The sequence below is a fragment of the Lupinus angustifolius genome, chromosome LG18, assembly GCF_001865875.1.
Source record: "Lupinus angustifolius cultivar Tanjil chromosome LG18, LupAngTanjil_v1.0, whole genome shotgun sequence".
Taxonomy (NCBI): domain Eukaryota; kingdom Viridiplantae; phylum Streptophyta; class Magnoliopsida; order Fabales; family Fabaceae; genus Lupinus; species Lupinus angustifolius.
The window spans coordinates 963,164-977,424 of NC_032026.1; the positions used below are offsets into that span (position 1 = coordinate 963,164).

Consider the following 14,261-nt stretch of genomic DNA (forward strand, 5'->3'; position numbering starts at 1 on the left):
CATAATGAACCAAAAATAATAAAGAGATATCAACTAATATATTATTTTCGTATGGTTTATATAATTTCACAAACAAAAAATCATGGGGGGTGTAGGGTCTAATGTACTCTTAATTATAACTGGGAAAGGAAGTATAAAACAGTGAAATATAACAAACAGAAGAAGAAGACAGAAGCAAAACAAATTAGAAAACACACATCCTCGTATTCATATTCCTAATATCAATAACGATGTCCTATGTTTGAGTTTTGATTTCAGAGCTCGATTCTTCACTGAACAAATCAAATCATGGGTGCTTCAGAATCTACCCTTTCTACCTCTCAGGTAATTCTCTTTCCCTATACAATACAAAAAAAAAATCTAACTTTGTTGTATCCTTCTTGTTATTGCCCTTTTCACTCTCTCAATTTGTGACTCATGAAGAACCCAGATGACAAAATCACTACAATATCTGAACGATCAGAAGCTTCTGACCCCATTTTAGAGAAGCTCAAATCACTCAAAATTGTATGTTCTTTTGTTTTAATTACTTATTTTTTGATATAAAAAAACAATCTTTAAGTTAAAGGGTTTATATTTTGATAGTTGTTTTTTGTTTTCATTGTAGACTCAGCCAATTTTAACATCTCCACCAACAGAGGGTACTTTGACTGATATTTTAGTGAGGAAACCTTCTTCATTGTCTGCTTCAGGTTCCTTTTTGTTTATCAATAATTATTTTCTTATCCTTTGACTGATATTATGCCTTTAGATACGTTTAGTGGTAATCAAGCTCGAACCGATGACTTTCACCATGTCAAGGTGCACTACGTTGAGTTATACCCATTCCTCCTCTTATCTTCATCGAGAAATGAAACTGACTAATCCTAAGGCAAAGGTTTGAGAAAAACAATTCCAATATTGACTATCACTTCATATAGTCGTTAGCATTAGATTTGAAAATTTAGACGAGATTGATTTTTACGTTAAACTCTAAGGAGACTGATTCTACCATTTCAATTTTAATGCTAATTACATGTAGCAATAGTCAGTAGTGTCTAAAAGAATAATGTCGCATTTGAGGAAAGGTAATTAATATATTGAAGAAAATAAATCTAGCTAGCTATCATTTTCTAGATCTGCTTGTCCCAAAGAAGTCTTTCTGCATCGAACATCTTAGGAGCCATGTCTGTCCCCGGAAAATCATTGCTGTTGAGAATTGACTCAGCTCGAACTAGTTGAGGAACTTTACTCCACCAAAGGAGGATGGCATATGCAGGGGAATGCACTGATAGTTCCCACAGCAATTGGTTGGCACACTAGTGCAGGGAACAAATTCTTGATGGATTCGTTGACCCATTCAAAACATCCCCAGTTCGTGCAGTTTCTTAAGGTGGCAGTGGCATCAAGACAGCTTGCCAGCAACGGCAGTTGGGATTTGACTGCTTCCTTTAAGCGACTTTGGCCAACAAGATACGGCCTTTTTCATCATTGCCTTGAACCGCTCCCGTTGTGGGTGATTGTGCCATGGAAGATGACACCACTAACATAGCTAACTCAGTACGGCCGCAGCTGTTGCTAAGCTGCTGAAATTCCTCTTCCTACCATGAGCAGTAAAGAAGATGCCCTCATGTAATTTTATTAAGAAAATAAAAGATACATTGTTTTATCTTCTTCCACATCATATATTTCTTGATCGTGACTTGTGACTTCAACATGTTGATATCTTTTGTCGTGTTTGATTAGCCCTCAGAAAATATTACACTTGAAAAGGTAATTGTATCTGAATTGCTTGAGTGGTTTGTGCACACAACCCTCTTCTATTTATAATGCGAGAACCCATTAACTTTAGGGGAACAAAATCAAAGAAATAATTACACGATATGATTCCCCAATCATATATCCGAACATAATCAAATCCAGAATCCTCTAATTAATCTCAACACTCCCCTACAAGCTTGTGCATATACGTCGAATGCATCCAGCTCGTCACATGCATATGATTGTTTTGGAACTTGGAGAGATTTAATGAAGATACCTGCTAATGATCGTTGGAATTCACAAATGATGTACTGATCTCCATAGCAATAACCTTTTGATGGACATGACGACAATTAATCTCAATGTGCTTCGTCTGTTCATGAAAGATTGGATGAGAAGCAATATCTAAGTTGTCTGATTATCACAAATAAGGTTCAATTAAACATTGCAACCTTAACTATGAGAGAAGATGACTGAACCATGTAAGCTCTCCCGCAGGGCCATGGCTTTGTATTTTGTCTCTGCACTTGATGTAGCAACAACATTCTATTTCTTACTCCTCCATGAGATAAGGTTGTGTCCAATGTTAATACAATAACCTGAAGTTGACTTCCTATCATTTGGACCAAGGTAATAAAAAATACGAGTTGAAGCGTCGAATATCACGATTCAATGCTTTTCATGGGGAGCAGCATGTCGGCACAGGCTGAAAACTGCACAAAGGGGTGGAGCATGGCGGCGTAACGTTTTGTCAGATTGCAAAATTGCGATGAGTTTTCGCATTGGGGAAGGGGAGTGCATTTTCTGGCGGAGAACTGGCCCAACATGCCAACCCAAATTTTGACCCCTTTCTCGCCCGACCCAATACATCTTCTTCTGCCTCACATCATGTTTTTAACTGCCTTAGTCCTCACACACTGATCCATCATCTTGTTGCAGCCTCACAGTTAGGCCCCCACTGCTCCTTCACCGACCCAATACATCTCGTTCATCCTCACATCTGTTTCTGCTCCTTTATCTCTTTTCAACTCTTGCTGCTCCTTCATCTCTCTTAACCCCTTCTTATCTAGCTTAATTTTTCTGGGTATATACACATATATATGTTTGCATTTTTTAATGTAATTTTGTATCTTAGGTGGAGCTACGCTCGTGTTATGCTCCACCCCTTCTAGGATCTTAACCCCTTGCCATTCCAAGGTTGACTCTATGCTTTAACAACCTTGATTCGGGCATCCAGTCCAATATGCAAATCCATCAAAGGGTTTTAGACAGTGAAATCTTAGACTAAACTGATCATAATACTACCAAGGATACTCAGTTCTATCCCTAATGAAAATCTTTCAATGTTCCATCTGTAAACATTCAAACTCTGTTTCATGTTAACCTTTGTATCAATAGTTCACAAACAAGAATCGAAGGCGTTGATGTCTCATAATATTACAATAGTGGAGTTTAAATGGTATGCGTCAAGTCATTGAATGCAAGGGAGGAACTCCATAACTAACTATAATTTTATCGGGTTTCAAAATAAAATAAAATTGGTCATAAGCTTCAAGATTTACAGCCAAATTTATGTCCTTAGAGAGATAATCTTTGACCTTTTGCTAATATGACATTGGTTGTAGTCGTTCTGGAGTGTGATATCTGCTGTTTTCGATAACAATTCTGTTGAGGCTAATTCTTAACTGCTCTCTGTTCATGCTTGAACCAGCCACAGTAAACCCAAAGGTTTTATTGGAGCTCTTCTCGATGTACCGTGATTGGCAGGAGGAAAAGGTCCAAAAGATAAGCAAAAGACAGGTCTGTTTAACACAAGAATGTTTCAGTGACTTCATCTAATATTGGGTTCAAACTCTTATGAATACCCCCTTATCGCATACGCTCAAAAAATGCAAACTTTCCCATGCATATGTATTGAATTTATGTATAAGTTGGGTTATGATGAAAGTAATACATTTTCCATACCAATAAAAAGAGAATACTGCATTCGTTAAAGAATTGAATGCAAGAACTTTCATTTATAAATTGATGTGGTTTTTATGGTAATGCTACTAATGTATGCCTTTTTTTCCTGACCCTATATTAATGCAAAATATAATAGTATTTGACAATGACTTTGATGAATTCATATTTAAGGCCTGGAATTTGGTAATTGACTCTCTTCATGATTCGGAAGTGGTTAATAAAACTATCTATTAAATTAATGTTGCGGCTGAATTTGATACAGACGCATATATAGTATTCGAGCTTTTTCGAATCCCTCAATTGTCTGCTCAAGTTTTAGTGTGTGGCATACCATGAAAGTTGGAAACAATTCTTGTAGGAGGACATAGAAAACAAAGTAGAAGTTGCAGATGCTTTGGCTATCAAAATTCTTCAGCGATTTAATTACTCAGTGGCCACAATGAAGACTACTTCACAACATTTATCAGAAGGTAATTTCTAAGCCACAGTTCTAAAAATATGTTGAATGTGTTGTTCATCATCATTGTAAATAACACACTGTTTTAATAACCTGCTAATTTGGAAAAGAAAAGTTCCTCTATACTTTTACATGGTGTCGATTTTGAACTCATTTGTTGGGACTATCACCATGTCGGTTCGGCTGGCTGGTGTTCTACACTTTCTAGCGAACATGGGCAGCCAGCGGTGTCGTTACATATTTACCTAAGACTAAAATCGGGCAGCCCAGTGGACGAAGCTGCCACCTAGTGAGGCCTGAGAATGGTAAATGCACACAACCTTACCCTCGCAAGCGAAGAGATTATTTCCAAGATTTGAACTCCATGACCTCTGGCCTCAAGGCAAGCAACTGTACTGTTGTGCCAAGACTCAACCTCTCTTATTTACCTACGGCTACTCTAATTATTTGAAGTCGAGTTTATTTATTTATTTACTTACAGACAATATTTCTGAAAAAATGTTATATTTTCTTTAACTTCACTTGACCCCCTAAATAATGTATTGTTCTTTTTTATCTGGTTTAAGGAAAATTCTCTATCCTTGCCTCTACTTGTGAGCATCTATTAACTATGTACAGAATGTGCATGCAGTTCCTTCTTTGCAGGTAGAAATAGGAGAACTCAAAGGAAGGTTGACTGAAGTTATCAGTAACTGTGATGCATTGTGCAAGAGAATTGCAGCAGAAGGCCCAGAATCTCTCCGGTCATCTATCAAACCTTTCGCCATTGCCGCGGCTGAGCGAGAAATCGGCGTAAGGTCATCTACTTCTAGTTTGCAGACAGTTTCAAGGCCGAAAAATCCAGCTTTGGGTAAAGAGTAGTTAAACTAAATTGTTTTATTGTTGCACATCAGTTCAGGAGCTTCCTGCATTTTTATTGAATTTGAGGTTTCAAGTTTGAGGGAAAAAACTATATGCACCGACATAATATTAGTTTTAGACACTATTACTGTATCATTCACCATTCATATTTAATCATTATTGACTCTTCATAAAAGGTAATCCAAATTAATGGTGGATGATGTAGTGACTGTGTATAAATCTTCACGATGATAGTGCATAGATATTTCACTCTTTAAGTTTTGAGTCTGAAAGAAGGGTTGGATCACATTCACATGTTGGACCAATTTTGTATATGACATGCTTTGGGTAGAGGGAATGAGAATGGACAGGATCTAAAGCAATTATTATAACTCATTTCACAATTGAAATTACAGTTCAATCAACATTTTAATTTTGTGAGAATTGGAATTACAATTCAAATCTATAAACAACAACCTCAGTTATGATGGGGTAAAGTTGAGTATATCTATCATATTTGCATCTTACTAGGTGGAATAATTCAAAATTTTAATTCTAAACAATCTTAAATTTCATGTTTGGTAATCAAACAAAATTACAATTCTAGATTGAATTTGATTTTTAATGGTTGATTATCATTTTTTAGCACTATTTTTTCCATCTAAATTTATCAATATATCTAAGCTCTCCTCAGTGAATTATAAATCTATGATGTTGTTTATGTATATTTATATCAGAAGCTTTTCCCATGTTGTATGAATCTGCTACATATTTCTACAAAAAATTGATAGAAGTAGGAGACCTTTCAAGTTGTAGGAAAATCTTAATATTCCTTAAGTTAGCATGCAACCATGAATGCAAGTACAAAAATGTGGGTACTTAATTAGGTGATGCTATATTAAAACCAAAATAAAAATCTTACATCACCAACGATTTTGCTCTTGGAAATTAAAAAAAACCGAAAACACCTACATGGTAGACAATTTCTGTACAAAAATGAATAAAAAATAAACATCCTATGTGGTGACGATTAGGTGAGGGTGAGACAAAAAAAGAAGGGAAAACGTCTTTGATGTTGACGATTTCTACAATTTTACACTACTTTAGTAATAAACAAAAAAGTTACACTACTATGATAATTACAAAGTCAAAGTACACCTATTCCATAAATTTGTCAGCTTAACTTCTAGCATGTCTTCTAAAAACCATACAAAATCTATTTACATATGGGTTTCCCTTTGAGGATAATACTGAATATAAGCCCACAATCTTCCCTTTGACATACATGTTGAGTCTAGCCAGAACGCGTTTATTAGGATCTGAACTACACGTGAGAATAGATGTACACGACCTTACTATTGCACTACTATTTTAACATAAAATTCTAACATCTTAAGCATTCCAAGAAAATGATTGAGTTTTGTAGTTTTTAACAAATTTGTTACTATTTTTCCTATTATAAGATTTTGGATCTATTTCACTTTACTTCACTTCAGAAATACTTTTTCAACCCCCACAGTGAAATTAAGCCGTTTTCTCTCTAGTCTCTCCCCTACCTTTTCTCTATAGGCAAAATAAAAGTTTTCTCTCTCAGTTCACCTCTTTCAAATTTTTTCTTTGTACCTTTCAGATTAACATTTACATATTATATATACATTCACTTACACATATTTTTTTACAATCTTAGGGTTACACATCCTCTACAAATCTCTTTACTATCAATAGTAATTGGAGTCCAAAACATGCAATAAAGATCAAACTATCACATAAAAGTTGGATAAAAAAGAGTTTCCTATGTCAAATGGAGCATTGGGATATTTTTACATGGCTTCATCAAACTTTCTATAAAGTAATTCATGTCAACAATTCAACTCACAAAATATGCTTTATAGTGGCTGCCCAACCAAAAGATTTTTTCCTTCTGCTCTGTGGGGCAAAGTTAAGGCCAAACATCTCCTTAAAAGCATGATCTGGTTCTACTGAACCAACCAGTTTCGAAACAATGGCTGCACTTTCTCTAATCTTGTCTATGTGTTCTGTGTCGGACCATAGGCGATGAGCCAATTGCAAACTCCTATTTTTTGAGCTCATGCGGATACCCCACTTCAAGAAGAGCTTTTCTCTCTCAGATTTTGACAGCTTCCATCGCATTCTCCGGCTCAACATCTGCCTTTCTCGTCGAAGATACCTCGTGCTGTTTACGATGGAAAGGCGCGGTTAGTTTTATCGCGAAAAATGTGGACTTCTAGTTTAAAGAAAGTTACATGTGCTATAACAAAACCTGAATTTGAAATCTTACTTAGATTGAGAGGTAAGGTTTTGTCCATCTTCCATAGTCTGATTTACTTTGGAAAAGGTTTGCTTAAGATAGGATAGTCTTCTCAGTTCTACCTCCATGTAGATAGAATCTGATGGGTCCCCTTTGAATAGAAGGAAAAAGTAAGTCCTGTGAATCAATGAAATATTACAAGCATGCCATAGTTCAATAATCTCCTTTTGCAGCCTCTTAAATTGTAAAGACCAGTCTGAATGGTTTTCTTCATCTGATTGCATAGGGTCCAATCCAACATCTTTGAACTCCTTTGCAGGAATTATGGGCTCGGATTCGGTCTCTGGAACCTGTCATGCAAAACAACTTCAAGAATCACTGGCTGATTTTTCAATATAATAAGGTTAAGTAACTTGGTTAAGATTTAAGAAAAACTAAAAAAATGAATCTATACAGATATATAAACATTCTAAATTAGATCCAATAACTGATATTCGGCGCCAACACTGCGTAATAAGACCAAAATAAGAAACAACAAAAGAAGGAAGATGAACAATAGAATAATACCACATGGTTCGCCAATAGATTTGAACTCTCGGGATCTTTATTTTCCTTTCTTTCTAGAGCTAAAACACTGTTGCCATCATTTACCTCATCAGCAGAGGGTTTAACATTCTGTACATCAATTGCGGCACTTCCAACAAAATTCCCATGACCAGTCCATGATAGCCTCTCATCTTTGTCATTATAGTTTAGTGTACATGACTTCCTTTGAAAGCCCCCGGGTATTCCGGTGAAGGGTGTGCTCTGAATTATGTCTTCCTCAAACCAATTTGGAGATGAATCCCTCAAGAGAGTTGCTTTACAACTTCTGCTTCTGGTCAACTTCAAGCTTCTAGAACTAGATGCACCATATTCTGCAAGCCATGCAGATATTTTCCCTGGAGAGGGAAGAACAAAGTCTTGGTTGAACTGGTTTGATACTTTGTTTTCCTTTAACATGGACGAACACAAATCTAGATTTTCTTTCTCTCTTTTATCATCTTCAGTCAACCCTGAGACAACATTATTTACACCCGGAGATGATACATTAGAATCTGTGTGTAAATTTAGACTTAAGTCTGATGGGTTTAAGGGTGTATAGGTGTTTGTAATTAGGTCTTCTGACTCGATGCAACGGACCCCAAAATTCTCATGATGATGTTCTTCCATGTTCTTCTGGTCCAAATCATTCCTTACAGCAGCAAAACCAGCAATAGGCAGACCCGGGGGAGAAAGTCTAATGGGGAGGTTCTTTTCCAAGTCAGGAAGTTGGAAATAGTTATCATCAGAGCTAATACTATGTCCATCTGAATATTGTGATGCATCAAAAGATTTGACACTCTCCAAGTCAAAATATGAAAAATTTGGTTCCTCTGTTAGACTTTCAAAGTCCCATGAACTTCGCACACGCAATTTGGGATATTGAGGATCCATACTTTCCTGAAGATCGGGTATGAAAAATAAATTTGATTAAAATGGAATACCAGTTACTACTGTTAATGCTTTAGAGTATGTAAATGCACTTACCATTTCAGTTGAGGCCATATCATCTCCAACCACATGAAACATGTCTGTAATTTGAGATTGAGCAAGGTCTCGCTGTAATGTCAGGTCTGTTACCTCTTCCATTAACTGCAAATATAGAGAATCAATAACATAGTTCATATACAAAGTTGAAAAGAAACAAATGCTCGCGAGTAAGGAAATATCAATGTCCCCGTTTCTCTTGCATTTCAGAAACCAGAATAAGCTCGAAGCACACTATTTTGCACAAATGCAAATAATCTCTAGTTGAGACTCTCTGATTGGAGGGCTTGAATCTTGATCATTACCTTCTGAATTTGGAGGTCTTTTTCTCTCAACAATGCTGCAGGATCAGATTTAATTTGGGTTGATCCTGAATTTCTCAACTCGCTCTCTAGTCTAGTCAACTCTCTTTGCAATTGCCTGACCAGCGCTTTATCAGACATCACTTCATTGACTTGTGCATTAGTTGCCACTTCTTTTGCACAACTTGCAAATAAGAGGGTATTTCTGCTTTGTTCAACATGGCTCCGAGCCGGGCTCATGGTGCAGATGATTGCAGTCCTAGCATTCCCTCCTAATGAGGATTGTAGTATGCGAGTTAGCTTTGAATCTCTGAAAGGAATATGTCCATTTCTCCCCTTGCTGCAATGAAATTCACATCTTTTATATAAGATGGAGAAATATTTCCCAAAAATGTGTATAAGTTGTTAATATATTAATTAATTATATTGACAAATTAAATAAGTTCTTTCAATAAAAACGTCTCGAAGAGTTTGACCCTCACAAGTCCCAAAGTAGTAAACTAAGGAACATAATCTGTTGGATTAGGATGAATGTTTAAAAAGAGTATTATAAATTCATTGTAAATGAGTGTACTGGAATTTGGACCTTTCTGTGGTAAATCTTAGCGTTTCCTCCATTTCTTGACTATAACTGCTACCCTCTGATCTAATTGTGCTAAAAGTAAAGATGAAGAAAAAAAGACTTTACCATTTAATCAATATAAACATGCATAAAAGTGAATAGTAACAGGAGAGGCAATATACATACACACATATACACACACACACACATATATATATATATATATGTTAGACAGAGAGAGATAAATTATCCATGTTTCTTAACTTTTTGTATTAATGCGGTTATGTTTCCACACTCTGTATCTCCATGCTCCATGTTATTTCAAACTTACCAAAGTACAGTTGCATGTGAAGCAAAGATTAAAGTTATGGGCAGGTCAGAAAGAGTGTGGAGACATATTCTGAATTTATACAAGTAAAAAGTACTGAATGCAACCTTTAGAGCCTAACCTGAGTTTGCGGATAACAGTTCCTAGAGTTAGTAGACTACGATTTATGTGGCATCCCTCTTTCAACCTCGTGCCAGCTGAATTAGTTTGGGACGCACGCTCACTCCCAGCAAGATCAACAAAATTCTGTACTCAAGAAAAAATTATCATTTTGATTTCCTATTGATGTGCCTTAACATAATACAGTTAATCTTGTATATTCTCTTGTAATGTGAATGAATCAGTCATACCACTGAGGCAGCAAGAGAGCTCGGTTTTCCATTTACCATAGATTCACATGCCGAGCTTTCAATTGTCTGAAGAACCACACAATAATTAGGAATTCGAAGCAACGGTACATAGTAAAGTTTCAAAGCTCTTGAACAAAAGTCAGATGTATATACCAGTCTGAGAATCTGATGAGATCTGGAGCTTGCTTCATTCAGTGATGTCTCCCCTATCTGCCTTTGAGCTGAAAAAATGCAAACAATGTAGAATAAATATGCAGTCAGGTCTATCTGAACAAAAGATTGGTAAAGAGGAAAATAAAACAATGAAAAGTAGATAAAGAAAAAATCTAGTGAACTTGGTTGAAGTAAGAATAATTCAAACCATCCTTACTTTCACAGAAAAAAAGAAGTTCTTCAAAATGATTCAAGCCAAGCACAGTTTCCTCTGTGAGTTTCTCAACAACTGTCCCTCTCTGTTAAAATGACAAACTGTTAGTAAAATGTACATAGACTAGCTCTTCTGAGAAAATGATAAAGATCTTTGCCTCTCGGTCATCAAGAAGTCTGAGAGGTGTAGTGTCCGTGCTAAGGAGGTCCCTGACAGATTCATTATAGATCTCTAGTGCTGAAAACTTCACAACATATTCCCTTTCCTTATGCTGTAAAAAAAGAAAAATTCAATCAAAATAACATTGAGAAAGACAAGGTAATTCAACAATCTGTGCACATCTAACTTACATTTTCTATGTAGTTAAAAATGTCTGTTACGGCATACTCGGTTATACCACTCATGGTGTATGTCTTTCCACTGCATGTTTGTCCATATGCAAAAATGCTTGCTGATTAAATAGATAATCAAAGACCGAATAGGCCCAGCCAAAACAGTTAATTTAGTAGTTCCATGGATGTGAATGCTTATGAAGGGGGAATGACAGACAAGGAAACAAGAAAAACTCACAGTTGATGCCACTAAGAACTGAAAGTGCAACTTCCTTAGCTGCTTCTTCATATACCTTCCGTGTCGGGCAATCAGGCCTAAACACTCGGTCTACAGCCAAAACAAAACAAGATGTATGAACAGAGGGGAGCAAATTTTGCTTTTAACTCGTGTATTTGATTGAATAAAAGCCAGGCATGTCTTGTTTGCATGATTTTACTGGGAGAAACAATGGACCACCTTCAACTTCCATGTAAATAATATAGCTTAATGCACAGATTTCACATTTTAAGTTGTTATTGTTGTTAATGCTTCAATCAAGAAATAAACGTCAACAACAACCAAGCCTTAGTTCCACTAGGTGGAGCGACTACATGGGCTGAATGATACTATAATACTTTATCATAAATCATATTAATTGACAGAGCACTGATCATTACATCGTTTCATTCATTTTTTCCCCACTCAAAAGTAGTTTTTCAGTCAAAAGCACTCTGCATTTGGATCATTTAGTTTTTTTATACAAATAAGACCTAGTAAATATACATATGGAATTGTAAGTTAAACCTCTTTCATACCAAATGAATAAGCTGTTGGATACAGGGACCTGTCAGAAACTGGAACATTGCTCCTGTATATGATGGTAGTGTCATTACTGCATTCCCATTCTGAAACATCATTTTTTGCAAGCTCCTTATCATTCAGAGGTCGAACACGAACAGAAACAACGATTCTCTCTTCATGGCCTTCTGCACCTTGCACCGACTCCCCTGAAGTGGATCCCATTTTCTTTTCTTACCTCCTTCTCAACCTCTTTTACTTTCTAACCTTCAAATTCCAACAATTATAATGAGATCATGAAACTAAGTGCATTCCAAAGCCACTTTGGGATTCAGTTATTTTATTACTTCAAAAGCTGTTTTCACAGAGCTTGTATATTGTAATGGTATGGTATGGAACACAATCTTCGCCGAAGCTTTCAACCCCCAATCCTTTATCTGCAAGAACAAACATTGTCAACACTGCATTTGGCCATAAACAAACAGAGAAAGATACAAGAAAGATGATAATTGACCAAAATCATAAGGTCAATTGACCAAAATAAATAAAATAAAATAATAATTGACCAAAATCAAAAGGTCCTAAAATATTGACATCAAAATGCAGTGCTTTCTTTATTCTAATGGAAAACTTGGAGTTAGTTTTCTGAGAATGTCCCCAACATAAGGATCATAGAACATAGAAAATTTAGAACTTGTTCAATTTTCTTTTACCTAAAGGTGAAAAAGACTGGGGATACAAATTCTCAAAGAGAAATCTTCACGAACTTCAATAAAATTCTGAAAACGAATTACCAGAATGAGTTAAAAATGAATGGATGCAATTCTCTTACTAAAAAACCTAGTTGTTCTTCTTTTGTTGGATCAGTTTCAGTTCTCCTAAAATTAGCTTATATAATCTAATCTACCAACTTTTTACTCAATATACAACTTAATAATCCAAACAGAAACTAGAACAAAATTCTACAAACACATTATGAATCACAAAATAACAAATATTCATAAGGAAAAAAGACAAATCTAAAAAACAAAGTAAATTTGCAAGCAACAGATTGATTATTTCAAAACTGTTACTCTGACAACAAATTTTGCCTTGTTTTGGAAGGAACCATAAAAATAGAACTAGAGCTTCCAAATTACGAATAATGAGATAATATAACTTTCATTATCGATGAAATGCAAGGAAATTCAGTAGAACTATGGAAAGAAAGCATAAAAATCAGAACTAGAATTAGAACCAGAGCTTCTGAATTAGGGAAAATGAGATAATGCAACTGTCATAATCGATCAAAATCAAGGAAATTCAACTTAAAAGTAAATTAAATAAACATTCCAGAATGTAGATTTTGATAGTTGATTACAATTTCAAAATCACTTAGAACTCTAACAAATACAATTTAACTCTAGTATTTCAATTCCTAAGAGTTATATCAGTTGGTAGAACCAAAGCATCAGAATTAGGGGAAAATTATATAATACAACATTGTTATCGATCAAACGCAAGGAAATTCAAATGTTTAGCATAAACAAAACTCTACATCAAGATCAAATAAACTTTAACAATAATCACTCCAGAATGTGGATTTTGATAGTTGATTACATTTTCAAAAATTACTTACAACTCTAACGAATACAATTCAACTCTTATATCGCGAGTCTCTAAGAGACAGTTTAGTTGGTAGAACTAAAGCATCAGAATTACAGAAAAAATATATAATACAACGATATTATCGATCAAACATAAGGAAATTCAAATGTTTAGCATAATCAAAACTTTAGAAGAAGATCAAATCAACTTAAAAATAAATAGTCTAGAATATGGATTTTGATAGTTGATTACGTTTCCGAAATCATTTGGAACTCTAACAAATCCAATTCAACTCTTGTATTGCGAGTCTATAAGAGTCAGTTTAGTTGGTAGAATTAGGCATCATAATTACGGGAAAAAGATATAATACAACAATATTATCGATCAAAAAACATAAGGAAATTTAAATGTTTAGCATAATCAAAACTCTAGAAGAAGATCAAATCAACTTAAAAATAACTAGGCTAGAATATTGATTTTGATAGTTGATTACGTTTTCAAAATCACTTGGAACTCTAACAAATACAATTCAATTGTTGTAGTCTATAAGAATCAACTTAGTTGATAGAATCAGAGCATCAGAATTACGGAAAAAAGATATAATACAACAATATTATCGATCAAACATAAGGAAGTTCAAATGTTTAAAATAAACAAAACTCTAGATGAAGATTAAATCAACTAAAAAAAGTACACAACGTTGATTTTGATAGTTGATTACATTTTAAAAATCACTTACGACTTTAACAAATACAATTAAGAAACTTTGCCTATAAGATAAAAAGCACCAATATGTTTTTCTCTCTTATGACAAA

The 14,261-nt window shown here is 35.0% G+C and overlaps 2 protein-coding genes across 3 annotated transcripts; one reads left to right on the plus strand and one right to left on the minus strand.

Moving 5' to 3' along the window:
- LOC109332243 lies at positions 165-5,439 on the plus strand. The gene is made up of 6 exons (XM_019567157.1): positions 165-324; positions 424-507; positions 608-692; positions 3,452-3,540; positions 4,064-4,175; positions 4,794-5,439. The coding sequence occupies exons 1-6, from the start codon at positions 289-291 to the stop codon at positions 5,021-5,023; spliced, it is 636 nt and encodes a 211-aa protein (XP_019422702.1). The 5' UTR covers positions 165-288; the 3' UTR covers positions 5,024-5,439.
- LOC109333440 (kinesin-like protein KIN-7F) lies at positions 6,704-12,861 on the minus strand. 2 transcript variants are annotated; one of them, XM_019568929.1, is made up of 15 exons: positions 12,573-12,861; positions 12,207-12,296; positions 11,877-12,126; positions 11,320-11,409; positions 11,100-11,200; positions 10,907-11,020; positions 10,753-10,834; positions 10,536-10,603; positions 10,383-10,448; positions 10,154-10,278; positions 9,146-9,482; positions 8,841-8,945; positions 7,839-8,753; positions 7,302-7,621; positions 6,704-7,196 (listed from the first exon to the last, which is right to left on the minus strand). In XM_019568929.1, exons 3-15 carry the CDS (start codon positions 12,082-12,084, stop codon positions 6,875-6,877), a joined length of 2,853 nt encoding a protein of 950 aa, XP_019424474.1. In that variant the 5' UTR covers positions 12,085-12,126; positions 12,207-12,296; positions 12,573-12,861; the 3' UTR covers positions 6,704-6,874. The 2 variants fall into 2 exon arrangements, with proteins under 2 accessions (XP_019424474.1, XP_019424473.1); XM_019568928.1 differs by lacking the exon at positions 12,573-12,861 and having other exon boundaries at positions 12,207-12,517.

Excerpts from the sequence above, each read along its gene's own strand:
- LOC109332243 (XM_019567157.1), top strand. The coding sequence starts at position 289 with ATGGGTGCTTCAGAATCTACCCTTTCTACCTCTCAG. Across the intron at positions 325-423 it reads CTACCCTTTCTACCTCTCAG|AACCCAGATGACAAAATCAC; the intron begins GTAATTCTCTTT and ends TGACTCATGAAG. Across the intron at positions 508-607 it reads AGCTCAAATCACTCAAAATT|ACTCAGCCAATTTTAACATC; the intron begins GTATGTTCTTTT and ends TTTTCATTGTAG.
- LOC109333440 (XM_019568929.1), bottom strand. The coding sequence starts at position 12,084 with ATGGGATCCACTTCAGGGGAGTCGGTGCAAGGTGCAGAAGGCCATGAA. Across the intron at positions 11,410-11,876 it reads TCCAACAGCTTATTCATTTG|ACCGAGTGTTTAGGCCTGAT; the intron begins GTATGAAAGAGG and ends TTTTGGCTGTAG. Across the intron at positions 8,946-9,145 it reads AAGACCTCCAAATTCAGAAG|TTAATGGAAGAGGTAACAGA; the intron begins GTAATGATCAAG and ends CTATATTTGCAG.